Source organism: Onychomys torridus, chromosome 12 (assembly GCF_903995425.1).
Source record: "Onychomys torridus chromosome 12, mOncTor1.1, whole genome shotgun sequence".
Lineage (NCBI taxonomy): Eukaryota > Metazoa > Chordata > Mammalia > Rodentia > Cricetidae > Onychomys > Onychomys torridus.
The window spans coordinates 75,268,051-75,294,844 of NC_050454.1; the positions used below are offsets into that span (position 1 = coordinate 75,268,051).

General features: G+C 48.6%; 1 protein-coding gene across 1 annotated transcript; it reads right to left on the reverse strand.

Annotated features, from left to right (window-relative positions):
* Positions 1 to 1,855: 1,855 nt before the first annotated feature.
* Positions 1,856 to 25,388, reverse strand: Ripk4 (receptor interacting serine/threonine kinase 4). Its single transcript, XM_036203773.1, has 8 exons — positions 25,104 to 25,388; positions 16,733 to 17,024; positions 11,807 to 11,955; positions 10,104 to 10,153; positions 8,039 to 8,197; positions 7,248 to 7,351; positions 5,915 to 6,179; positions 1,856 to 4,252 (listed from the first exon to the last, which is right to left on the reverse strand). Exons 1-8 carry the CDS (start codon positions 25,283 to 25,285, stop codon positions 3,093 to 3,095), a joined length of 2,361 nt encoding a protein of 786 aa, XP_036059666.1. The 5' UTR covers positions 25,286 to 25,388; the 3' UTR covers positions 1,856 to 3,092.
* Positions 25,389 to 26,794: the final 1,406 nt, after the last annotated feature.

Sequence of the window (26,794 nt, forward strand, 5' to 3'; positions counted from 1 at the left end):
CCCGTGAGCACAGGTGTGAACACATGCAGAAGCCAGAGGAGGCCATCAGGTGTTTTCCTCCATGACTCTCCATCATATTGTCTTGAGGAAGGACTGCTCACTGAGCCAGAAGCCCTTTGCCTGGCTGGAGATCTGAGGACACTGCCCAGGGCAACTCAGAGCTCTGAGACACTGGGGCACTTCTGAAGCAGCAGGTCTAAGAACAGAGCTAAGTGATCCTTAGACCAGGAAACTGCTCCAGAGCAAAGGGCCAGAGCCAGAGGGAACAAGGTGGGAAAGCAAAATCGAGCGTGAGCACCAGCTGCATTATCCCAACCTAAACATAGGAGGAGAACTGTGTAGGCGCCCAAGAGGAAGGGTGGGGTGTTAAGCCAAATGGTGGTGTTGGTAAGACAAGTTCATTGGCTCTCATACCTGAATAAAGATTTATAGATAATTATCATTCTGCACGGTAAAGGCTCTGGGCTGCTGAGCAGGCTGGGTGCAGCAGGCTGAGTACAGTGGGTTGAGGCAGGAAAGGCTCTCCACTGAAATGCTCAGTGAGGATCAATACAAAAGCTCTAATAATCAGAAGAGCTGGAGCTATTGGTGGATGGACTGTTGGTAAAGGCCCTGGTCTAAGAAAGACTGAGAAATCCACAAAACACTTCCTGACCTCTCTGCTGAGGGTGTAGCAATGGGGACACTCCAGTGAACAGTGGAAACAGCACTTAGATCAGGGTTTCCAACAACATTCTCTGCCAAGAATTTTCTTGAAATAAAAACAAAAAAGGCTACTCCTGGCAGGAGGGCTGAACATACGGCAAACCTGTACTGCCTCAGTCAGTCAAAGCAGTAAGTGTTCATACAGCCAATGTGCATGGAGGCTCTCAAGCTGGCCAACCTGGGGATCGCTGAGCATTAAGGAATAATGGAGTCTGACCCACTGGCTATACAGTAATCTGTAACTGTGTACCAATGCCAAGGAAAATTAAACAGGGAGATAGATGGTAACAGTATCAAGCCTGCTGTGTGCTGGTTAAAACCGGAGGACCTAAGCCATCAGTAGAATCAGATAAACCTATAGTAATACATGTATCACAAAATAAAAAGGTTGTGCAAGACAAGAGAAGCTTGGAAATGCGCATAGAACTGGGGATGTGACAACTAAATGCAAGGAATTAGATAGCATCTAGGACCTACAAGGTTAGCAAGAGCCACTTCTGCTGTCTGAGGTCACCAAGAAAGGGCTCACAGACTAGACAGTATCATGCCAGTGCTAACTTTCTGACTCTGATGGCTGTTAGGAAATTAAAGTCCTTGGTTTTGGGAAAATACACACTGAAGGACTGGGAAGTAACCAGGCATATTGTCTGCAAGCCATTCTGAGGTGAGTAGACGCATTGTAGATAGAGAGGAAGGCAGACAGGTGGAGGGGGGTGGATGGGGAGGGAGGAGACAGTTGGGTAGGCAAGTGGGTGGTTGGAAGGTTAGGTATAGTGGTGGATGGGGGGTTGATGGACAGTTGGGTGGAAAGGTAAAAAAAAAGGATGGTCAGGAAGATAAGGTCAAATGCAACTGAAAGAGAAACCCAGAGTCAATGTGAAGCTAACATAATCAATGTAACCTGAAATTATTTCAGATGTAAAGCTAACATGAGAATTATAATTAAAAAATGCAAACATGGGTGCTGGGAGCTCCTCCCCACCAGACCTGGCATATGCGAGACAGAAAGATTCCCAGGCCCTGAGTTGTTTCAGTATGTAACATGTCCAAACCCTATGTTACTGCCTCAGATCTCTGGTTTTCAAGGACCAGGTAATTAGAGTTTAGTAACCAAAAAAACCCAAAAAACAAAAAACAAAAACAGTCTTAGTGAATTCCAAAAGTGGATGAGTCCTTTATTGACATCACATAGATCTCCTATGGTTTCTGTGTTTCACACAACAGGAGCAAAAGACAGTGAAGGCAAATTGAGGCATATTAAAACATAGCCAGCTCCACGACTTCCTGTCACAGAAAAGTATCCTGTCCATGATTCATGTCAAAGTACACAGTACATGAATGTCACTCTTCGTGCCACACGCCAGGCTTCAGCATGTGTTTGCACACAAGGCACTTCTGCAACGCATATCTCCAGTGACAATGTTCAGAACGCTAATGAGGAAGGCGTAACAGCGAGGCTATCAAATCTTTTGACCCCTCAGAGTACAACTATCTCCAATGGCCACCTCAGGCCACATTCAACTGCTGTGGATGGAACACAGCAGGAGTTGTCACAGGGCACATCAGCAAAGCCCTTGGCACAAATCACCACTTCACCAAAAGATAAGAGCCTGAAAGAGTGATTTGTTTGATTAAACAATTTTTAGTATAAAACCTATTTATAAAGAATTTCCTAGTACCTTTTACATATGTGGCTCTGACATTTTAGTGAGAACTCAGCAACTGTCAGGGAAGTGGGGGAAGAGGTATGGTGACCTAGACATCACCAAAAAACAACACAAAACAAAAAACCCAAACAACTAAACAAATGAAACAGCAGTTCAATGCTGGTAAGGCTGTTCATTGTTAAGACCAGCCTTGTGATTTTATAATCTTCCCTTTCTAGACTCCATCAGTCAGTGCCAGTTCTATCTTCACAGGTCTCAAAGCAAAGCTAGCATGTCACTCATATATAAGAATCCAATATGCCTCCAAAGACAGGATGCCCTGCCCATTGCAACAAGAAGATGAAGGACACCGCCCCTTCCACGCCTCTACTGAAGATGCTGTGCTCCAAGCAAGTAGAGGTGTCTTGCTCTGGGAGAGAGGGGCTATCCTTATATAGGCTTTGCCATGAACAACCCACCATCAGCAGCCAATCAAGACCACAATGAAATGACACCGACCTAGTCCCATCTGACATCAGACACCATGACCGGGCACAGTGGCCAGTGGCAGCCTCTACCCTGACACAGGTATTATTGCCTTGTCCATTAGCCTCTGCTTGGTCAATGTATGGGCAGGCCACCAACAGGGTGAGCAGAGTGTCCCAGAACCATTCTGTTCCCATGAGGAACACAAGAACGGACCAGAAGCCTACATGGAGCCCTGGTTCTGCAGGTGGCAAGCTAGGTCTTGCTGCGTCGGAGCAGTGTGGCAGTGGGGCTCTGGCCTCCCTGGAACTTGAGACTTTGCAAATTGATGTGGGCTCCATGTTTGAGCAGCGTCTCCACAGTCTGTGAATGCCTGCCCTGGGCAGCCAGGTGCAGCGCACTGAGGCCCTGCTCATCAGACAGGTCAATGAGGTCAGCACTGACTAGCTCTTCTACCACCTCCGAGTGCCCATTGGCAGCAGCTAGATGCAGTGCTGTCTGATTCAGGGGCCCCCGAGCCATCACATCAGCCTTCTCCTCTACCAGCAGCTTAACAGTGGCCAGGTGTCCATTCCGGGCTGCCAGGTGCAAGGCGGTACAACCCTCCAAGGTCAAAGCCTCCTTGCCAGCACCACGATGCAAGAGCAGTCTAGCAGTACTAGTGTGTCCAGTCTCTGCAGCGACATGCAGAGGTGTCTGTGCCTGCAGACTACAGATGTTGATGTCAGAGCACAGGTCAATAAGGATGCGAGCCACACGGTAGTGCCCCCTCTGAGCAGCCAGGTGCAGAGGTGTCCTCCCGTCTAATGTCTGGGCATTCACACTCACCCCAGGCTGCTTGGCTAGCAGCTTGACGATGGGCAGGTGGCCCTGCCAGGCAGCATAGTGCAGAGGCAGCCAGGCATCCTTTCCCTCCAGGCCCACGTCCACACCACGGCGTAGCAGGGTACGCACAATGTTTTCCTGTCCATGCTGACAGGCCACATGCATAGGTGTTCGGCCCTCAAAGTCCACCTCATTGATAGAGGCATTCTTCTCCAGCAGCAGCCTCATACTGGCCTCATCCCCATTCTGGGCCGCAAAGTGCAAGGCAGTCCACTGGTCTTCATCCTTGGCATTGATGCTGATCTTCCGGGCCAGCAGTAGCTCCACGATTCCTCGTCCCCTCCGCTCCACAGCCATATGCAGTGGTGTGGAGCCCTTCCTGTTGGTCAGGTTGGGGTTGGCATTGTTAAGCAGCAGCCACTTGACGCACTCCTCCTGTCCTGCCTCCACAGCCAGGTGCAGTAGGCTGGCACTGCTGTCCAGAACCAGGTCCACATCCTGAGGCTGCAGGATCTTCATTAGCTTGCTGGTGTCCCCTGACATGATAGCATCCACTAACTTCTTCTTCTGGATGTCTGTGGGGCCCAGATCTGCAGGAAGAGGGGGTACAATGTCAGAGGTCAGAGCGAGGCCACTACTGCAGGATGTGGGCTTCTAAGGCCTGGGACTTAGGTGGACACATCTCCAGGGATTCTAAACAAGGACATTCAGGGTGCATCCTTTACTTGCAGGCTTTAAGCATCCACTCTTGCATGCTTATTTCAGATCTAGTCTAGGGAGACCTTGGACAGTGATCCTCTGCCAATTTGCAGACTAAAACCACTCTAGCTTTTCCAGGGTTGGGAAAGGTGAGTGACCACACTCCTCCCTCAGCAACAGCAGGATTGCCAACAATCATTTCAAAAGAGGTACACCAAAAAGGAGAGCTGGACAGGAACACAATCTGCCTGGAGATTTAGAGAGCCTCCAAAACACTCTTCCTGGGGCTCTACTGGCCTGTAGAGCTGGTTCCTGGAACTCCAAGGGGATTCAAAGCTACACTCCATGTCATGGGGACATCATATGGGGTGTTTCTGGAATGATCCTCAAAACTGGACTTCTCAGGACACACTGTTCAGTATTCACAATGGAACTTTCTATTGAACCTAAAAATCCACTGCCAATCCTGACTCCCATGAATACTCTTCCTCTGCAGGTGGAACATTCTCCAGGTTGTTCTACAGAGCAGTGGGGTGGGGGTGGTACTATGGAGACAGACCCTAATCAGTGTTTAAACATGGCATTCTTTTGTTGTTGTTTTGAGACAGCGTCTCTCTATGTAGTCCAAGCTGTCCTGGAACTTGCTTTGTAGAGTCTCAAACTCACAGAGATCCTCCAAAGTGCTGGGATTAAAGACATGCACCACCATGCCTGGCTTAAACATTAAATTCTCATAGGACGGTAGTCATCTCTCAAGCATGAGGACAAGGCCATCACCAGAGAGGGTTCCATCTGAAGAGAAGATTTTAGAACACATTTCTCCATGGCACACAGTGATATTTCTGTGGCTGCTATGAAATTAGTCCTGACTACTTTCACAGTCCTTTTTGACTCTGTTGTCTTGGATCCAGTCCTCTCTACCCATCTTTGCAGGGCATTTCCTTAACTTTCAGCGCTCTTTTACTCAACGTTCTACTGGAAAAATCCCTGAAGGCTGGTAAGATCCCAAGTCTCTGGCAGTGCCTAACTCAGCCTCCCTCATGCTACAGCCTAGACTAAAATGACTGTGCTGTACAAAGAAGCCACAGCATTCCAAGTGTCAGCACTTCCCAGGAGAGCCAACCCAGCTTGATGCAAGGCTATGGTAACTGAGGGTGCCCTAAACACAAAAGCTTGGGACAGGGGTTATCTGGAAGTGTCTGAGTACAGGGCACAAGTAAAGTCCCCTTGTCACTAGTTCCACTGGATGGGTCTTGGGCTTTCCAAGTTGCAGACTTAGGCCAGTCTCTGTTCCAGGGCTGGTTCAGCCAGGTTATGTGGCCTGTCTTCCTTGAAAGCTACATGATACCCAACGGAACCACACTACTGATGTGGGAATTTCTGGATCTGTGCTCTGAGCACCAATTATGCTGAGGATGCCAAAAGTTCATGAGAAAAAACGTTAAGAACACGAGACTCATCAGAGCAAGAAACCTGGAGCATCAACTGCTCAGACTCTAACATAACTCACAAGAGAGCACCGTGCAAGCTCACCAGTGCTCACGGCCACTCACCGCCTGTGGAAGGTTCCCGCTCAAATGACAGTGACAGTGATCCTCTGGAGGAGAAGGCTGAGTCCACTGAGGACACCCCAGAGAGCCTCTTGCCACTGCTGGACGATTGCAGTTTGCACTCAGAAGAGCTTCGGCTGAGCTCCTCGGGGCCTTCAAGAGTCTGGGAGATCCCAGAGTCCAACTGTGATAGCAACTCGGAAAGACTGCAGTCATTATCAAAGGGGGGAGCAGAGGCGCGCTTGAGGCGTGAGGACTCTGGCCTGGCCTGTAAAGGTGGAGAGGGTGGTGGTGAGAACTCTGCTCCTCTAGCAGAGATGGAGGCCCCATAGCTGTTCACTACCATGGACAGATAGCATCAAGAAGTCCTGAAACTCAGGGCTGCAAAGAAACCTCCTGGGCCTCCCTGGCACATTGTAAGAATGACACCTTCAGAAAAACGGAAAAGTCTGCACGATGCTGCCTCCCACTCAGGGGCACTGTCCATGTGTAAGGACCAAAGGCCTTACATGGGTAAGATGTGTGAGTACAGAACAAGCAAGGCTAGACCTGGTCCACCCATAACAGACAGCCCAACAAAAAGGAAGGAAGAGTCAGGCTGGGGGTCTCCCCTGCTCTAACAAAGCTTCAGACATCTCAGGTATGTCAGTCTGGCTTGGGGCTGTGTGAATGAGGGAAACAAGGGACTTTACAGGTCTGGCTGCTGCAAGCAAAGCAGATTTCCAGTGACTAAGTCTGAGAATTGCTCACAGCTCTTTCTGAGCCCTCCTCCCTTTGGGAACCACTGGCCTTACTGTGTTTGGCCCCTGCACACTAAGTCATGTCTACTTGCTGGCCACCAGCATATCAGAGGTAGATTCTGCCCCTTTACTGCCCTCAGAGGCAACTCTGTCCCCAGCTCTCACCTGTCCCATAGCTACTCTCCCTGGGTGAATGCCAGATAAACCACCACCACTCCCAACTCTCATGACAGAATTCCCTTAACCCCCAGGCTTAGCTTCAATCATTACCCTGAGGCATTCAGCTAGCACTGGCCTTTGGAACTTCTCACCACCTCTGAGTAACCCTGTGGTACTTGTTACAATTTATAAGCAGATAGACTATGCTCAGATCCTCAAACTATACCATCCATCTTCCACCTATGTGGGGTGGCCATCTGCCCTTCCATGATCTCCAATGTGCTAGGCAGGTGGGGGACCCCTGTGGGACCTACATTTCTGGAAGGAGGTGTAGGATAGGCTCAGAGAGAAATGGGGAGGAATTTTCAGAAAAGAGGTTGGACTGGAAAGTTCCACCACAAATTGGAAACCTGAAGGTGTCTGCCAGAGATGCTTACCTCACTCTTAGGCTCTGGAGAACTTTTCTCACCCGGCTCATGAGCCAGGTCTTTCACCTCCTCATCAGGTTTTTCACAAAGTACTTCAGTTTCAGAGGTAATTTCTTTGGGGGAGAAAACAGAAAGTTGTCACCTAGGTATGACTCCCATAATTCTATGGGGATAGAATCAGTGATACCCCAGTCTCTAACCAGTGGTGGACATGCCTGGTACCACTGCTGGTTCGTAAGAGAAGCCCCCAGGTATCACTAAAAGGCAACCCACCATCCTGAGTGGGCAGCCATCTGTAAGTTCTCATTAGGATCAAAATGGGTCCTCAGTAACCTACCAGACCCAAAAGATTAAAACTACCAGGACTGGCAGATGAGCCCCACCCCACTCATGTCTCCATAGGTTCATTGAAAAGCAATTCTATCAGGTTCACTTTCTTATCCCAAAGGTACATCTGTCCTAAGAGAAGTGAAGGAAAGGTTGCAGGCCACTAGCCATCTCCAGCTGCCTAAATATACAACATTGTATCTGAACTTGAAATCCAAGATTCCAATCTACCTGGAAGCAAATGCAGCCTGCTGGGAGCAGAGGTGAATATTGGTTCTCACCATCTAGTTCTAACAACCAGCAAACTCTAACACTGCTCAGTGTCGGGCAGCCAGAGTAGGGGATGGGCTAACCTGTTAATGATGGACTTGTTTCATCCCTGTCTTTACACACATTGTTCCTCACCTGAGCTTGGCTCTCAGCCCTGTCCTGGTCATCAACTCTACGGCCTGTGTCAATGGAGGAGCACTCACCTTGGAAGGTAGGCCGCATCTGTGGGTCTGCATGCCAGCACCTCTGCATAAGCCCTATCAGGTTGGCACAGGCGCGTGGCCGAGGTCTGCAGATTGGTGGCAGCTCTGGGCGGTGGCCCTTCACCACTTTCACCATGATGTGTAGAATGTTCTTTTCATCTGCAAAGGAGAGGCACATGTCAAGACTGTGAGGAGCAGGAGATTGCTCCTCACTCAGATGCATGGACAAGTGCTTGGGACATGCTGTGACATGCATATCACCTGGGACACTACAATTTCCCTTTCCAAACCTGGAGATTTCTTTAACCCATATCCTTATAGGACATACCATTCTCTGTTTTACCAAGTTTAAAAACTTTGTCTCATGGTCACAGATTCTGTCATTATTTATTATTACCAGCTCTGCTCAGGAAGGACTTAAGGTGACTCTCAGTGGGTGACCTTCTGTTCATAGCATACCATGTGGCCCATCAGCCACTTGTTCCCACGGGCATTTCCCCACCCCTGCATTCCAAACACACCCTGTGGAGCAGCAGGAGCGTATTGGCAGGTATGGAAAATTGGCCCAAAGTCACCACTGGCTGCCAGGGTTCCACACTGAGGCTTTGTTCACTTTCCCGTTAAGTCTTGTGCAACACCTATCTCTTCAGTATCTGCAGGTTATTTCCATGATAATCCAACCTTCCAAAGCCAGCAAGCTTTCCAAATGCAATGAAAGTCAAGAGAACACCTAGAAGATTTTCTGCTGCCAGCCTGATGGAGCCTATATGACTTCTGGGAAGTTCTGCACCTTGATTCCCCTATCTAGGAGGCAATAAAACCTGAGTGCCTAGACCTTTGACACACCACACACCTGACTTAAGATTCACTGCAATCAGACAATTTCACACCCAACCTGTAAGCTGTTACACCAAAAAGAATTCAGTGGACCTCCATGAGGAGAACACAGTTGGAAGAAAGAGCAGTGGAGGGATAGGGGAGGGGGAGGGGGAGGGTACATGGGAATGAATGGAGAGTTGGCTCAATGGTTAAGAACACTGGCTGTTCTTTCAAATGACCCTGGTTCAGTTCCCAACACCGAGATGGCAGTGTACAACTGCCTGTAACACTAGCCCCAGGAGATTCAATGTCCTCTTCTGACCTCCACAGACTCCTGCACACATCTATCACTCAGGCACACACATACACATAAAATAAATATCTTGGCTCCACCCTCCCCTTTTCCATACCTGGCTTGAGTATGTGACTGAGCCAGCAATGGGCCTCACTTACTGATATCTGTCTGTCTGGTGCTGGAAACTGAACCTAGAGCCTCATATACACTGAGCATGATCTGTATCTTCAAATATATTTGGTCACACCCCACTGTGTGAATATCCAGAAATGTTACACAAAAAAGAAACTCCTCTCTTACCAATACAGCTCAAAGCAACTCAGGTTTTATAAACTTGAGTTGATGTGGTATATAAGTTCTAGAGAGAGGCCAAACACATGAAAGCTTTTACTGCTATTCAGTGTGTTTAGAATAGTTAACACAGCAGATCCTGGCATATATGTTTTATACCATTTTTTTTTAAAAGGGAGGTGAAGGGAGGGAGGGAGGAAGAAATTAACTGTTGGATCATAGGAACAGCTAATGGAGACAGAGATCCTCTGGGGTGATGAGAATGTTCTAGAACTATATAATGTTGATGTTTGTTCAGAAGGAAATCTATTGAATGTCAAGGAGATATGCACTTTAAATGTTAGAACTGATATCTTGTTGTGTAGATTTTTACAAGCACAACACTAAGTGGCATCAAAGAACAAGGCACAGCCTGATGGTCCCACAATTGATCTGTCCTGTATGTAAGTGACATGGCAGGAGTGTGTGGTAGCCACCTGCAGTAAGCTGGCTATGGCCTCCAATGTACTTGCAGGGTGGGTACAATGCATCTACCCGAGGGTTGCCATGTGGCTTTGAAGCCCTAGGAGTCCCAACCCAGCCAAGCATAAACCAGAGGCACTATGGAAGGGCTGAGAAGGTTCAAGGACATGCTCATTGTTTTCATGCAGGGCCACTTACCTGCAAATGGCTTCTTCTGTGTGAGCATGCCCCAGATCACAATGGCGAAACTGGAAGAGAAACTAGGTGTCAGTTGGTGCTGGAGCCTCAGGTTTGGTAGAGTTCCCAAGCTCTGAGCCACCATCTTAAGGGGCGCAGAACAAGTACTCAGACATTTATGGGCACTTTGCCCTGTTCTTCTCTGCTGTGGCTTCAATCCTTTAAATCCAAGGTCAGGTTCTGACTAAAATGCTCTAAGAGGCTCTCAGAGGCTTCATCAGAAAGTAGCTAAAAAATGTATAGGAAGTAGTAAGATGCACCAGCCCTCTCTTAGCTACCAGGGGACATATGTTTAGATAAATAAATTATTCTAGGTACGCTGAAATAGCCCAATCTTTAAAAAAAAAAAAATTAAAGACTGAAAATTGAGCCTAACTCATCAACTGGAAAATACAGTTTTAAAATAAAGTTAAAGCCAACTTTAAATTACTGAACTCTCCCCAAACTCTACAAGCTCTGACTAGTCCCCAAAGGGCCATTCCCAGTGGGACTCACTGCTCAAAAGCCCAACATTGACACACTGGCTTCTGTCAAACCAGTCAGCTGGGCCTGGTGACAAAAGGCAGAGCTGGTTGAGATAGGGCCCTCACAATCTGAGGAGGAAAAGGAGGTAGGTACTCAGATCCTGGATGTCAGGTCCCAAGGAAACTTCATCTCCCCAAATTCTGATGATTTTTAAAAAAGCGACCATTTCTCAGGAACTTGTGGAATTGGTTCCCTTCTACCAAAAGGAGTCATTTCCCTTCTCACTGGAAGAAGGGACTGTGGCTATTATGGTGCCTATTAGCGTACCAAAGCACATGCTAGCCTCCAGGCTCCTTTAGCATCACAAGTACCTGCTACACATTTCAAAGTCGTGCTGGCTCCCAGCTCTACTCAGCTCTTCACTCCAGCCCTAACTTCTCAGCTCAGAGACTCCTCTCCCCTCAGCTACTGCTCTCCTTGTAACCTTGCTATGCTCCCTCTTTTGCCTACACTTTCTTTGTCTTGATCTCCTGCTCTCCCGCTCTCCCACTCCTCTCCCTCTGCTCTGGCTTCTCTTCTGGCCAGGTCCAGTGTGCTGGCCATGTTCAGTCTACTATTTTCTCTCTCTGCTCTGGAATCTTCCAAATACCTCGGGTTGTTCTCTCTTATAGCTATAGTAAAAATCTTCTCAACCATACCATGGAGCAACCATGTTGTCAGTTTATACACTTGGGGACTTGGGATGTGAGCTGATGTCCCTCCTTCAGAGGCAAGCAACCCATGCATGTGAGTGCTCACTTTGGGATTCAGAGGAGTGTGTGCTTTGAAGAGTCCAAACCCATGGATCCATGAACTACTCAAAGCAGCAGATTCTTCTGTCAGATAAGTAATAAAAGCAATGTTTCACAACACTGGGCTGGAAGCTGCTGTTTCTGCTTCTGCCTAGCACCAGTCAGGAACAGCCTCTTCCTCAGCCAGCACCACCCACAAGAAATAAAAGTCTTTCCTGTGCCTGGGGAGCATATAGGGCACCAGCTAAAATCCCCAAGTCCAACAGGCACACCCCAATTGCATGTGGACCAAACTCCGTGGCTGAATGGTGCCTCAGAGCCTTCTGGAAACTGCTGTTCAGGGCAGGAAGCAGCAGTGAAGCTTAGAGCCCCTAGCCTTCACAGAGGGCACAGTGTCATGTCACGTACCTGTATACATCATGTTTGGTGTCAAACAGCCGGCTCTTCTCACGGATGCGTTCTGGAGGGAGGTAGGCAATTGTGCCAAATAGGCCATCCATGCTGAGGTCATGATTGTGGGACATACCATTGCACTTGGCCAGCCCAAAGTCAGAAATCTGTAAAAGCAATCCAAAGGAGGCTTGTCAGCTTAAAGGGAGTCAGAAGAGGCTATGGCATATCTGTCTCTGCCATAACAGATGGTGGTTCCCCAACACATGCTATAGGGGCTTACCCCCAAACAGAAGAGCTGAGCTCCAGGCAGCCCTGTCTCCAGGCAGGCAGGAAGCATAGGGATATAAATGGGCCAAACCTGGATGCACCATCAGCATCAACTTGATGGATGGGGAAGAAAGACATTATGCTTAATAAAAGAATGTAATTATCTTAGAGACAGAACTCAAAAAGAATGACAGCCAGCCCTACTTTTGTAAGACTTCATGTCTGCCCTGGTGGCTGATAGTCACAGTCAGCATGAAGGGAAAAGCAGCCTTCAGCTTTCAGGCAAAAGAGGCCACGTGACAGGCTGGGGCTAGGGCGTCTATCCTCCATCGTCAGTCCGGTTATGCAACCTTCCAGCTGGGGAGCTACAAGTGCCAGCAGGTCCTTTAAAGCACAACACGCCTTCAGAGGGATTTAGAGTGAGCAAAACACACGCCTCATCACCTTTGGGCTCCCTGGTCTACTCCAGATATGATGCCCCTCCCTTGGTGATGATGTCACCGTAAGGAACCCCCATCTCTGTTTCCAGAGTTCACAGGGGAGGCAGGTCCCCCATTGGCGAAGGTATCCTTGTAGCTCACTTCACTACTGCAGACTTGGCAGGTGTCTCTGGGAGTCTCCCTTTTCTGCCCATGTCACCACTTCCTGGTGCAAACCAGACCCTTTGAAGCACTGTGTACTTAAGCCCCAATTCAGCACCAAACAGCCTTCCAGTGTACATAGAAATGGCCCCTTTCTAGTCTCCTTCAAGGCTGATGTGGTTTTAAGCCTTTTAATTCACTCCTGGGCTCGTCTTCAAACACACCCTGGTAGCAACAGGAAATGGGCTGAGTCAGGACTCTTGTTTCCAGACTGGCCATACCCATGAAGGGAGAGCCCATGTGCCTGGTGTAATCAATGTCCAACGGCAGAAAGACTGAGTGGTAACTAAAAGACCAGAGGACCTGTGGGAGCTGATAGAAAGATACCCTTCAGAGATGGCCTGGCCCTGTCTCTAAGCCAGTGGTGCTCAGGCTCAGCAGTCCTCTAGGGTCCCTCAGGTCTGCTGGTTCTGAAAGCCTCTACGGCCTCAGGAGAAGCAAGAACTCTGGAAAATCTGCCAGTAACTATGACAAAATCATCACTAAGTCCTGCAGATCCTTCATGCTGCTTGGAGCTGAGAGACAATGCTCTCAAGAAAGTTCAGGGAGAGCAGTCTGAAATGTTTTGCATTCAAAAACGCAGACAGATTTGGGGAACCTCAGCACTGGGCCAATTTTTTTCTCTCTGCCACTGTCCCTTCACATTCACACTGGGCACAGCTAGCTACTACAAAATACACTTTGAGAAAAATAGCTCTGTAGGAAGCTTGGCATTGCAGGCACACCGAGGTGAGGTGCTTGGGAGTTGGGGAGGTGGGCTTTCTATCTCACTGTCCTGCCCAGGATGGGTAGCCTCTTCCCCCAGCTTTCAACAGTGGACACCTGAGGTCTCATGATACTCTCACATTGGCACCTGACTCAGTATCCCCAAGATCTCAGAGTTTACAGGAACATAGCCCTTCTAATTCAGAATAGCTAGACCAAACCACCAAAGGCCTCTTGCTACCTCAGAAGGGCTTCTTTGGATCCAGCAGGAAAAACCCTTCTTGCAGGACACCATGAATAAGCAGTCTGAGGATATTTGGATCTGCCTCTAACTTGGATATTTAGTTTACTTACTAAAGAGTGACATGGGAAATATTTTAATAAACTTGACGACCCCAAGCTGCTGGGAAGCATCAGTAGTACTCATACTAATACTCATACTCAGAGCAGTGCTACCTTCCCAAACAGAGACATGAGACTGGCATAATAGCAGCTCTTGGCCCTGCCGTAGGATCCCAACGAAAGTCTGAACTGCAAATGGCCCAGAAACCCAAGGTGCAGAACCCTCAGGACCACAGGCTCCTCTGGGGAGGTTGTTTTTACAAGACAAAGAAACTGTGTCGTATAAGCACAATTCTGTTTGTTTTCAGCTTTTTGTCAGTGACTAACTTCTCTGACAATAACAGCCTGGCACCACACAAAAGCAGCTTTTGCAGAGCCTTTCAGGGTGGCTCAGGTTAGGGGGTGGCCTTAGCATCCAGCTTTGGGACAGTGTCCCTTCATGCTAAAGAAACACCTTCTCAGCCAGGCATGTTGGCACACGCCTTTAATCCCAGCACTCAGGAGGCAGAGGCAGGTGGATCACTGTTGAGTTCAAGGTCAGCTTGGTCTACAAAGTGAGTTCCAGGACAGACAGGGCTATTACCCTGAGAAATTCTGTCTCAAAAAACCAAAACCAAACAAACAAAAGGAACACCTTCTCATCATGGCTCCACAGCTCCCAGCCCAGCTATCCAGCTGACACTGTAGGAACTACAACTGCCATCAGGCTGAGGGGATCATGGCCTGTAAGGGAATGCTAGCCCGGAATTTGTCAAGGACAGCCTTTACTTCCTCAAGGACTGAGAAAACACCTGGAGAAGTCAGCACTCAGACCTACAAACGACAACCTACCAGTGACAAGCCAGGTACCAGGTCATCACTTTGTACTCCCAGAGGGGCACTGTGTAAGCACTCACCCTCACTGATCCAGATGACACCCCAGAAGCACAGCATCTCCTTACTACACCTCTCAGTAAAGTGACAGAGCTAGGGAGCTATGTCCTTATCCCAACTCTTGGCTGACAAGGATGACACTTTGAAGAGGACAGTTTTGTGCCTCCCCCACACCCCCCAGAAGCATGCCACAGCTCTCCCAAACACCCACAGGCCTGTCAGGAGAGGAGGGCAACAAGCAAGGGAATGAGATGAAAGCACTGGCTGACCAAGGGCAGCTGAGGAACTCTGCAGAGACCCTAGGTAGAGTGACTCTTAGGGCTACATCAGATTCAAGGGCCTAGGTCGTGGTAGGTGTCAGCCAGCTCCGTTTCAGCAGTTCTTAAAGACACAGGAGCCTTCATACACCACCCACTACTGCCTGCTATTTTCCTTACCTCTTCTCAAATGCCCAGGATTTTATATGATTTCTGGGCTCTTTCCTCCACCTAAAGGCTACCCTCCCTTGCACTTGCATGCCCTGCTACATACAGAAACAGAGCCTGCCTCCTGTGAAGGTGAGCCCCAGGTATCCAGGGGCTGTCTGCACACCCTACTAATTTTCACAAATTATTCTGGCCTTCTGTGACTGTGGCATGTCAGTAAGCAGGTTTCCTGAACATGTCATGAATGGATGGAGGTGGGACAAGTCAAGATCTCTGGAGGCTATCATTTCAACCTCTGCTCCAGACCTACAGCTGGAGTAATCTAATCACTCTGTGGCCACCAATACTATACCTCTGCTCTGTGGTTCGGCCTTGGCCCAGGGTAAGGGGCTTGTTGTTATTGTTTTCTTTTTCTGGTATAGGTTACATATATGACAACAACAATCTTATGACCCACTGGGCCCACAGGTCCTGTTCTGCCCAGAAAGAATGGAAGCCAATCCCTGCCAGCCACAAAACTCAGATCACAAGAAGATGCTGGAAGCCACCTTGGAGCTGGCTCACACTAAGTTGTGCAATATCCAGTCTTACTTTTCGGGATGTAAAGGCCATGACTGAGTAATGTTACCTAAGCCACAACTCATAGCTATTGTCCAGAGTGGACATCAGTTTCTTAGCCTGGCTGAGTCTGAGTGCTACAAGTAGCTTCCCACATGCCACTCGGGCCACTGTGTACTGAGTCAAGCTGAATGATACGATGAGTCTCCTAAAGGTCAGGCCAGCAGAGTAGATCTGGAAATGTTACGCAATCAGACATATCACAGTGACATAGGCTGGGGACACTGTTTGCTCCTTGTGTGAACATTGTTTGATCCAGGGCCCTTAGTCCTGCTCCCTTACTCAGTCCCATTTACTTTCTTGCACACAGAGAAAGGGCAGTTATGACCAATACTGTGGGCCCATGGCTTGGGCTTCCCAAGGTCATGTGCATGTCAATGAGAAAAAAAAATTCATGATAGGTATGTGCCCTTGGTGTTGAGGCAGAGATGGCTAGAGGAAAAACATGTCTAAAGCCATACAACCTGGTACAAACTGACAATACTTATATCCAGGCATACAGCACCCATTTCCTGTGTCATTCTTCACACTATACCTTATAAACTTCCAAAGAAACAAAGAAGCAAAACGTATAGGCCTCACATCAATATGAGTGCTAGAGCACAAACAGGTGGCGAATGAGCCCTCTTCTATGTCTAGAACACAGCAGACCCCACCATCTATCTGTAGTCCCAGACAGGTGAGGATAAACAGGTTCCTTTATCAGAGGACACCAGGTCTCTCTAATTCACTTCTGATTTCACAAGACTATAAGCCCTAGGACCCCTAAGTCCCTGGTTTGCTTCAGGGTACTCAGAACCTAGGACATGCCAGGATATGGGGGAGAATCCCATGGGTTTGCAGGGGTCACCCTTCCAGGTACCTATCAAATTCAGATCAAGTGTGACTAGCTGGACTCTCTAGCAGGTCTTACAGTGAAAAAGGCTCTAGCTTCAAGTGTTCTGCTCCAGGGACAATCACTTTGTTTCTTAGGCTCTATTCCAGAATACAACCAAGCTCTTAGACACAGAGCCCTCCCTAAAGCATCCAGCATCCTGGCTGCCCACTCCCAGGGCACATGCTGTCCCTACCTTGACATGGTAGTGGGCATCCAGCAGGATGTTTGCTGGCTTCAGGTCTAGATGCAGCAGTGGTGGAGACATGCAATGCAGGAAGTTCATGCCCACAGCTGTCTCATGCACAATGCGGAATCGCAGATCCCAAGGCAGTGGCTCAGAGGCTAGCAGCTTCTCCAGGGAGCCCGTCTCCATGTACTCCATGACCAAACCAACAGGTTCCTGGCATATGCCGTACACAGGCAGAATGTAGCGGAATTTGGCCATCTCCATCTTCTTCGCTTCCTCCAGAAGTTCCATGCGTTCCCTGAAAAAGGCCATAGGTGTGAGGGCATGCAGCTGTCACCTAGCAAGACAAGAGCTGCTGGCCAGTAAGTATACAAGCAGTGATAAATGCACACGTGTGCAAAGTTCACTGTCACATCATTAAACACTGGGCCTTCCAAAGCCTACAGTCCTCTGCTGTCACACCCACCTCTTCACCTGGGGTCACTGTGAGGGCAGAGCCTGGCAGTTAACTGGATACTTACAGGCAACATCACATCCCTTGTCTGGATGGAAAACTGCTAGCTAACTATCCAAGGACCTTCACCTCTCCTTTTATTTAAACTCAACTCTTTTACTGGCCCAATCACTCCTGGATCTAATCTCACACTAACAGAGCAGCAGGAATCTAGCAGGGATTGGCCAAGGGCCACTAAGAACTGGCCACACTTTCTATTGATTACACAGAGGTAAACCATATTCTTCTAACTACCCATGAATGGACAACACTGGGCATTCCATAGGAAACCATCTACACCCAGAACATTTTCATCATCCCCAACAAACTGTACCTATTAAACCCCCACCAGACCCCACATCCTTCTGTTTCTGAATTCAGGTGCCCCAAATGGGTAGAATCATCTCCATCATTCATCTATGTCTGCTTTCCTTCATGAGGTGTTTTCAAAACCCACCTATATTCTTGTGCACATCCAAGCTTCATTTGTGTGGCCAAGAATAGTATAGAAATATACTACATTATGCTAACCCACCCACGCAAGTCTGTGGGAGTGTTTTCTTAATTTACAACTGTGACTTAATTTACGATCTGTGACACAGTGACAGATGATCCTGGGTTTCATAAGAAAGCAGGCTGAGGGGCTAGAGAGATGGCTCAGTGGTTAGAGCACTGGCTGCTCTTCTAGCAGACCTACATGGCCGCCGCTCACAACTATCTGTAACTCCAGTTCCAAGGAATCTGACACCTTCACACCAATGCACATGAAATAAATTTTTAAAAAAGAGAGAAAGCAGGCTGAGTAAGCCCTAGGGAGCCAGCTTGAAGGCAGTATTCCTCCATAGCCTCTGCGTCAGCTTCTGCCTCCAGGTCCTGGCCCCGACTTCATTTATGACAGATTGAGCTGTATGATGAAATAAACCCTTTCTCCACAAGCTGCTTTTGGTCAGTGCTTTATCACAGCAACCAAAGGCAAACTAAGATACTGTTCCTACCTGTTGGCTCCTGAAAATAATGCTGCACCTTTTGGGGGATAAATGTCTAGAGAGCCCTTGTGCTAGTTCTTCTGGGTATCAGCCCAGAAGCAGAGCTGCTGGATCATGTGGCAGGTGGTGTTGCTGTCCATGGCCTGCTACTTCCTTGCAAGTGACCCCTCACTGCAGACACCTCCTCACACACTTAGATGGCAGAGACAGCTGAAGCATGGGCTACATTCACCAGCCACAGCCAAAGGTCAATTCCCTGATGTTTGTATGAATGTGAATTGCTGTGTAATAGCCTGTGCCAGCAACAGGGGTCAAAAGTCTCAGTGTGCATCAGGGTAAAAGGCCCTGTCCAAGAGAGTGTGGCCGAGCTCCACAGGATCTGGGTCAGTGTCTCTCCAAACACACACAAGAAAGCATCCAGGAAGCTGGGAAGAGGTTCCTATAACAAAATCAGCTTTCTAGAAACAAAGAGCTCCTTAAAGGAAACTTCCAGAACCACTTTCAGAGAGACATGCTAGAGCTGAGAACTGGGCAGCCTGGGTATCCACACATTGGCCTGGCAGACTGAGGTGCCCTGGTACCCCCAGAAGGCAGTCTAGCACAAAGGCCTACTTGTAACCTGAGATAACTGGGTTTTCATTACTCTCCCAAAGGGGCTCTCTTGGGTTGAAGCAGGAGCCTGCTCGTGCTAACAAACCACTTCCTAACCTGGCCTCCCCTTTGACATTGTAGGGGGCCCAGGCTTCTCTGGCCCCATGCAGGAAGGACAAAGGCAGGCAGGCAGAGCCATCTGGGCACCAAAAACCACAGCAAAAAGCAGCTCTCCTGAGCATCACACTCTGGCAGGGGAAATTGCCACAAGTTCTAAGGGCTGAAGAGTTCAATCCTTTGCCAACCAATGTCAATCCTACAGCTAGAGCTTAGTCCTCATAAACACACACTTTGAGCTTGTGCTGGGGTGACAGGCAACAGACCTCTGACTTAAATGAAGCATCTGAAATGAATCACTAAATGGCTTCAGAACAGAGTCTAGCATGGCATGCTGTCCCAGCCTTCTGAAGACACAAGTGCAGGACCAGCCCAGGAGACCCCTGGACTGGGTGAACAAACTGCTCTCACACTAGGATCTTGTCCACTGCTCCTCTTTGTTGGTCAGCCCCATACACAGCAGCTGAGACCTGCTATCAGCTGCTGCTTCTGCTCTCTTTTGTGCTAAGAATGAAAGTTATAAACCAGGCAGTGGTGGCGCATGCCTTTAATCCCAGCACTAAGGTAGCAGAGCCAGGTGGATCTCTGTGAGTCTGAAGCCAGCCTGGTCGACATAAGAAGTTCTAAGCCAGCCAGCGCTACACACAGAGAAATCCTGTCTTGAGGGAAAGAAAGAATGAAAGTTATAACTGTAACCCTCCCCACCACCCTGCTACCTTCATTTCCTTCTATAAAGTGGCTTGCACCTTCCAGTGTGCAGATCCTTCCTGCCCAGTGGCAGCACTTCAGAGTGTAGGGACCCACCACCAAGTAAACTGAAGAGGTACACCTGTCTATCCCCAGTCTCAGGAGCTGGCAGTATTCATGTCTGCAGACTGGCTGCAGCATGGGCCATTTTCCCTCCACTGGACAGCCTTATTCAGACAACCTAACCAATGTCTTTATTTGCCCAAAGGATTAAATACACACAGCAACTTCTGCTGGTAGCTCTTAGAATCAACTCCCAGCAGCCTGACTGGCAGAAAAATAGCTAGTTCTACCCTTCCCACTACTCAAAATCCAACAAGTTCCCCTTCTCTGACCAGGCTCTTTCCAGAACACAAACCTCATTTAAAATGAGCAAGGGCTATAGGGCGGCTAGAGAAAACTGACCCCTGCGCATTTACACACTTACTCTACATGTACAGCAGGCTGGAAGGAGCCCATGACATCACCCTCTTGCCTGGGCTACATGCTTTAGTACACTTCATTGGAAAATGGCCACTGTTTCCTGGGACAAAAATCAGAGACTAGCACTGAGGTAGAGCCCTGGGACATCCAGAAAAACTTTTCTAAGCACTTGCTATCTAATATCCTCTGAACTTAAACACCCATATCATCATCCTGATGCTCTCGGGACATGCCAGGTGGATCTCCATGAGTTTGGGGCCAGCTTGGTCTACAGAGAGAGCTCCCGGACAGGCACCAAAACTACATGTAGAAACCCTGTCTTGAAAAACAAAAAAACAAAACAAACAAAAAACCATCTTTGTCATAAGCAGTGTTCTGATTAGTGCTGATAACAACACAGAAGGAACTGTACATTTGTAATTACTACTATTGTTTTAAAACCTAGAGGGATTTTCCAGCTTGTCCCTAGTCTGGATGCCTGGGTGGGGCAGGAATCAGGTGGCAAGCCCAGGGCATGCTCCTGGTTGCCATTCTGTTCTTTCTGCTCACAGTGAACAAAACGCTTCTGGGCCAAGGAACCCACTGACGTCAGCTTCATTAAAACACAACTTGATCTTTGCCTCTGCACAGTGCAACAAGGCTGGAGTTATATTCTCATCTCCTTTGTCCCTGGGAGAGGGGTGCTAATTCAGCCTCTGAGAAGGAAAAGACACCTCTCCCTCACTCTCATCCCTGTTTGGGGGTTCCATTTAGAAAAACTGGGCACAAACAGGACCAAGTTAGAGTTACGATTCCTAAATTTGGTAGTGCTGGCTACTGAACTGAGAACCAGAACTCACATATGTCAGGCAAGGACTTACCAGGAAGCTGGAGGCCCAGCTTCCCAAGTTTCTTTTTATTTTTTACCCAGGCTGACCTTGAACTCATGGCATCTTCCTATCTCAGCTTCCTGATTACTGAGATTACAGCCTAAGAAACTTTTCAAAAGCATTTACAATAATTTACATATATCCCCTTTATAGCTAGCATCGTGTAGTCTCCATAAAGCAAGGGAAATGGAGTACAGAAGTATGTCAGTGATAGCTGACATCATTTCTGGAAGGTCTATGGGAGCCATACCTCTGACTCCAAGCTTAGCAAGAAAGTCCAAAGACCTTGGGATGGTAAGAATTGGAGGGCTCCATTATTGAAAAGGGGAAAGAGAACCCAAGACCAGCTATGAATGAGCCTGATGCCTTCAGGGAACAGGGGAGTAGAGGGAGACTCGTTAACAGCTGCCAGGGAACCTGGGAAGCATTGCTGGGAGAAGAGTATTTCAGCCTCTCCGCTAGGCTCCTGCACACCACTCCAATTACGTTCCCAGGAGCCTCAGAGGGGTTCCCACACTGCTATTTTTAAAACTGACAAGAATCAGGCTTGTCCAATTGTCAGCTCTGTAGTTACAGACCTGGGGTTTGCTCGGGCTCGCCCTGCGAGCCCTGACTAGCTGAGGCCCAACTCTGCATTAGCAGCTCTTGGGCCCCTGTGCCAGGGACTTTGTTATTCTAAGCTCCTCTTAGCTGCGATCAGGAAGAGGCATGGGGCCTCTGGGTCATTTTGTTCTAAGGGTACCAGGCCTGACCCCTGTACCTGTGACCTCACAAGTCATAGCCAGCCAGGGAAGACAGCCCTCTCCCAGAAAGCCAACCAATAAGACCCTCCTAAGAGGAGAAATCTGATCAGTGGGGAGATCACTTGTGAATTGTGCTGAGGTCCGCTAAGTGTCCCTGCTTTGGCAGAAATTTCACAAGAGGCTTTATGAGTGTCCCAGACATGATTAAGGCCCTAGCTTCCCAGAACAGAAATGGAGGGTCACAAACCACAGAATGGGTAAAGGCTGAGGCCTGGGCAGCTGCTGAGGCCAAGAGACACCCAGCCATCCTGGAGGGTGAACAGTCCTTGCTGTGAAAATGGGACTGGCCCACAGCTATGACTAAAGTGACCCCTTCCCCACCCCCAAGCAGTAAGGAAAGGCCATAAATGACCCCAGCTACATACTATGTAGCAGAGGTAGATGTTAGCTGGCTTAGAGGTCAGTGTGGATGTACCTGCCCTCACAATCAGCTTTGGATACCACCTCCAGTACTCCTGGGGAAATACCACAATGGCCACTCCTTAAAGGTAAAGTTAGCAGGGCTTTGTTGAAGCCCATAGAGGGAAAACTGTTTCCTTCTGGCAGCTATGGATGGCTTACATTTCCTTTTCTGTAACTTTTTTTAAAAACATGGTCTCTCTGCATCAGTGTTTGTCAATCTGTGGGCTGAGACTCCTTTGGGGTTGCATATCAGATAGTTATATTATGATTCATAACAATAGCAAAATTACAGTTATGAAGTAGCAACGAAATAATTTTATGAGTGGAGGTTACCAAGAAGAACTGTATTAAAGGATCACAGCATTAAGATGATTGAGAACCACTGGTCTACATAGTCCTGGAACTCAGTACGTAGACCAGGCTGGTCTTGAACTTACAGAGATCCTCCTGAGTGCTAGGATTAAAGACATGCACCACCATGGCCAGTTTCTTTAATTCTTTTTAATTTATTCTGGTAAAAAAAACAAAAAACAAAAAAAAAAACTGTATCTGAGCTCTACCTGTCAGTAGATGCATACTAAATGACCAAAAGAATGCAAGATTGCAAAGACACTATTGTCCTTCCCTTCAGAATTAATCCAAAGGGGCCTGTCAAGCATCTGGACAGAAAAAGACCCCTCAAAAAGGTTTAACTTTCAGAAACAGGATACACCTAAAAGCATGTTAATAAGATATAACTACTCTCTTGAGATGTATGTGTGATGCCTGCTTCAAGCCCCTCCTTTGGGGCAGCTGCTTGTAGGTCCTCACTGTTAAGCCTGTGTACTTTCCACAGTTTTCCCTTTGTTTTTTTCCTGCTCACTCTGACCCTCTGGGCACCTTCCCACTCTCTGTCTGAAGTCTTTCCCCTCTCACTCCTTCCCTGCGTAGCTTCCTGAGGTCCACTGTGGAGCCTGTCTGCCTAAACTCTTAACTGGGAAGCAGGACTTTCTCTTTTTCTCATTTGTCTCTTTGTCACAGCTGCCAAGACTGACTGCTTGTCAGTCCTGTTGTTTTCTTCTCTCAAACCTCAATAAAATTATCCTCCAAGTCCAGGTTAAATCCTTTCATCTCTAAGGTTAAGTACGATCCTGCAAATAAGACCGTGTCCTCTGGCTGGGGGCTGCACACAAAGAGATTCTGTTTCTTCCTCTAGGTAATGCTTCGCAAAGGCAGGACATAGACCACAACAGCCCAAGAAAAGTTAGCCTCCCTCAACAGCTGTTTGAAGCTTCAGATGGCTAGCCCACTGGCCACTCAGGTACAGAAGAACCAAGTGAATTCCTTAGCACTTCCCAGCCAGCGAACCGAGTTCCTAACATCGCAGCTTAAAAACCTAAATGTGGCCTGGACAGGAAAAGTCAACTCCACATACAAAGGCGGAAAGGCAGTCACCCTGACCTGGTGGGCAAGTACTTCCTGCTGGGTGCTGCTGACCTCTACCTGGCTGCTGACAAGCCACCACCTGCCTGTTTCAGGCAGGGAAGAAAAGCTTTGCAGCTAAAGAACACACACTTCAACACAGGCTCTTTGCAAGTGGAAAAACCCTGCCTGCAACCTGGCCACCCAAAAGACAAGACCTGAGGATTGGAGGACTGCATAGCACACTGATACCTGAGGTGGTTCATGTTTACCATCCAATATTCAAAATCTGTGTCAAGTCTTCAATGGTGAATAATATTCACTCTGCGTAGAAAACACAGTCCCACTAAGTCTCTAAGGGCATAAAAAACACCCCAAAAGAGTTTTTGTTTTGTTTTAACCTTTGAGAAACTGTTGGCTGCTATTCAAAATGGTTTGGATTTCATCAAAATAACCACAGTGCCCCTCCTGGCCTGAAGGGTTCCCAGGATTGGGTTGGGGGAGGGTTTACACAGCATGGTAAAGCTAGTTTCTAAGAAAAACTGGATTATAGCAAAAAGCAAGCAACAAAACGCCCAACAGCTCTCTAATAGAGTCCAGAGTAGGGCTGAGGTGTAAAGGGAATAGACTGAGGTCTCATCTTCAAACCATCCTCCTTATTGTCACTCAGGCACTGCCACGGACACCACTCCACAGTAAAGCTGTAATTCAGAGTTCCTGTGGTTTAAGGCTGGTCCTGCAGAAAGCCAGGGCTCAATGGGGTTTAAGAGGGATTTTAAACTGGTAAAATGCAAACACTACGTCCATGTCAGCTTGGTTAAAGAATAAGTCATTTAAATGTGCCATTCTGAGTCTCATACATAAACTATCACCACCCAACGTAAACAGTTCAATCTGGGGGAATGCTTTTGAAGAATCTACTTCGCACTTCACCTCCAAATTTACGCACAGACCACAATAGCCATCTGGTTCTCTGAGTCCTTTCCTATCTCTGGAACAATCCGCTAAGAGGGACAAAGGCCTAGGGTGCCGGCGGGGGGCTGGGGTAACTTGCCCGGAGTCAAAACAAGATGTTCCCTGGAGTCTGGCTTCCACCCCAGTCCCCTAAAACGATGGTGTGAGGAGAAAAGCGGTGGGCGGAACCAGTTCCCAGACACAAGAGGGACCCAGAGCCCTAGAAGCGGCTGAACGCAGCGGATGCCTCACCCGAATCCAGCCGGTGCTTCCGATCGAAATAATTACGGTCTTACACCAATCTGCGCTCCGACGAAAATTAGTAAGCAGAACCAAATCTAAACTCATTCACAAAGCGCAGAGGCCCACACGGCAATTTCTCTAAGCCGGGCGCGGACCGCAGCACCTAGGTGGGTCCCGGGCAAGCCCGACGCGCCTCGCAGGGCTCAGGGCCACCGCGCCGGGCCAGCTCCGGATCCGGGATACTCCGGAGCTGCGAGGGGACGATGGCCTGAGAGCCGCGAATTCTGTTCCCCGGCTCCTCGAGTACCGCGGAGCCCCCATCCAGCCCGGCCCCACCCGGCCACTGACCTGTCGTCGACGTGCAGGCTGGGCGAGCACTTGATCGCAAGCCAGGTCTTCCAGTGCACGTGGCGCACCTTGTATACCTGCCCGAAGCCGCCTGAGCCCACCTTCTCCCAGCCTGCGAACTCGCCCGCGTCGAAGGTGCGCAGCAGCCCCAGCGCCCACCGGCCCCGGCCCTCGCCCTCCATCGCGTGCGTTTCGCCGCTGCCTGGCTCAACCGCGACCGCCCAGGTGCTCAGGTGAGCGCCCCGCCCGTTGACGTCACTTCCGACGCTCACCCCGTCCCGCCCCGCCGAGCCTGGGCCCACCCCCTACACCCTCCGGGAATCGGGAGTCCAGCGCCAGGAGCGGCGGACACCCTAGGGATGCATGGAATCCCCGCGCTCCCTAGGGCGCGCGCCGCGGCTGGCCGGCTTCTCACGGAAGGTGTAGTACAGTACGTGCATAGTTCGCTACTCACAGTGCCACCACTCTGCAAAACACGGACCGCAAAGTAAAGAAGTATAGTGTCTAACTGGGACGTGGACTTAGTTAGATCCGATCGCGGAGCTTGCTCAGGTTTCCCCGGTTATGTGTGTCTTCGTTTGCGGACGCTGAGCCCTACACAGTTATCATCCTCTGGGTCGGTTCGTGTACCCGACGCCTCAACAGGACATTCTGTGCTCTTCTGGGGACTTTTTGTAACTGCACTCTTAGGCCCTGGCGATCTCTAATCCGTCTTTTTCTTTGTTTCTCTGTTTCTCTCTCTCTCTCTCTCTCTCTCTCTCTCTCTCTCTCTCTCTATTATTATTATTATTATTATTATTATTATTATTATTATTATTACTCTTCTTCCAATTTCTCCTCTGCCTTCTTTCCTTTTCTAAAATTTGTTTATATTAAAGAGTTATATAGTACCCAGTCTTTGGAATTGGTTTGCCACTACCCTTGAATCTTGCTTTTTCACAGAACTCCTCTTAAGAGGTAACTGGTTCTTTAAAATTCAGTCACCCCTGCCCCTTAGCTCAAGCCTGTAATCACAGTACTAGGGGGGCTGAGGAAGGAGGGTCAGCCTTGGCTAAGGGTGAGACCTTGTTTAAAAAACAAACAAATTTACGTAATATTTCTCCAATTCAAATACAGAAAGTCCCTTCATTATGGAAAATAGTGACCTTTTAAAGGTAAACAGAGGATGGAAAAGGAAGAACGAACTTGTTCACCTTCCTTCAGGAAACTCTCAACTTTCAGAAGACAGCTGGGTCAGAGGTGGAAGTGCCCAGGGCTTCTCCACCTTCAGCAACACTCATGCCTGAGCTTTGCTGTGTGTGAGAGAGCTATTCCTTACCAAAGCAGATGAGTAATGGGCCTCAAGGGAGGAGAAGAGGGGGGTTGTGAGGACATGAGTGCTGGAGAACCTCTCTTCTGAGAGGGGGCCGCCTCAAGCCACACTTGGTGACTGAGGCTTCTCCCCTGAGACCCACCCACCTCCCTGCTGGCTTCCCAGTGGAAGCACCCGCAGTCCCAGCACCACATGCTTGCTTGGGAGTGGGGGTGGGTCTCCTGTGAGCTATAGGCACAGCCTTCCTTTTCCACAAATTTCTGAGTCCAAGGCAGCAAATATCTATTTTAAACTCATCTGTAGCGAATATAACTGTGTTTAAGCTAACACTTTAAGAATAATTGGGGTTTTTCAATGCATAAAAATAACTTGAAAGTAA

What these genes read in the sequence shown, in the direction of transcription:
- Ripk4 (XM_036203773.1), bottom strand. Translation starts at nt 25,285, where the DNA reads ATGGAGGGCGAGGGCCGGGGCCGGTGGGCGCTGGGGCTGCTGCGCACC. An exon ending in ACAGAAGAAGCCATTTGCAG is followed by an intron (nt 8,198 to 10,103) that starts GTAAGTGGCCCT and finishes TCTCCTTTGCAG; the next exon opens with ATGAAAAGAACATTCTACAC. An exon ending in GATGCGGCCTACCTTCCAAG is followed by an intron (nt 7,352 to 8,038) that starts GTGAGTGCTCCT and finishes TCTCCCCCAAAG; the next exon opens with AAATTACCTCTGAAACTGAA.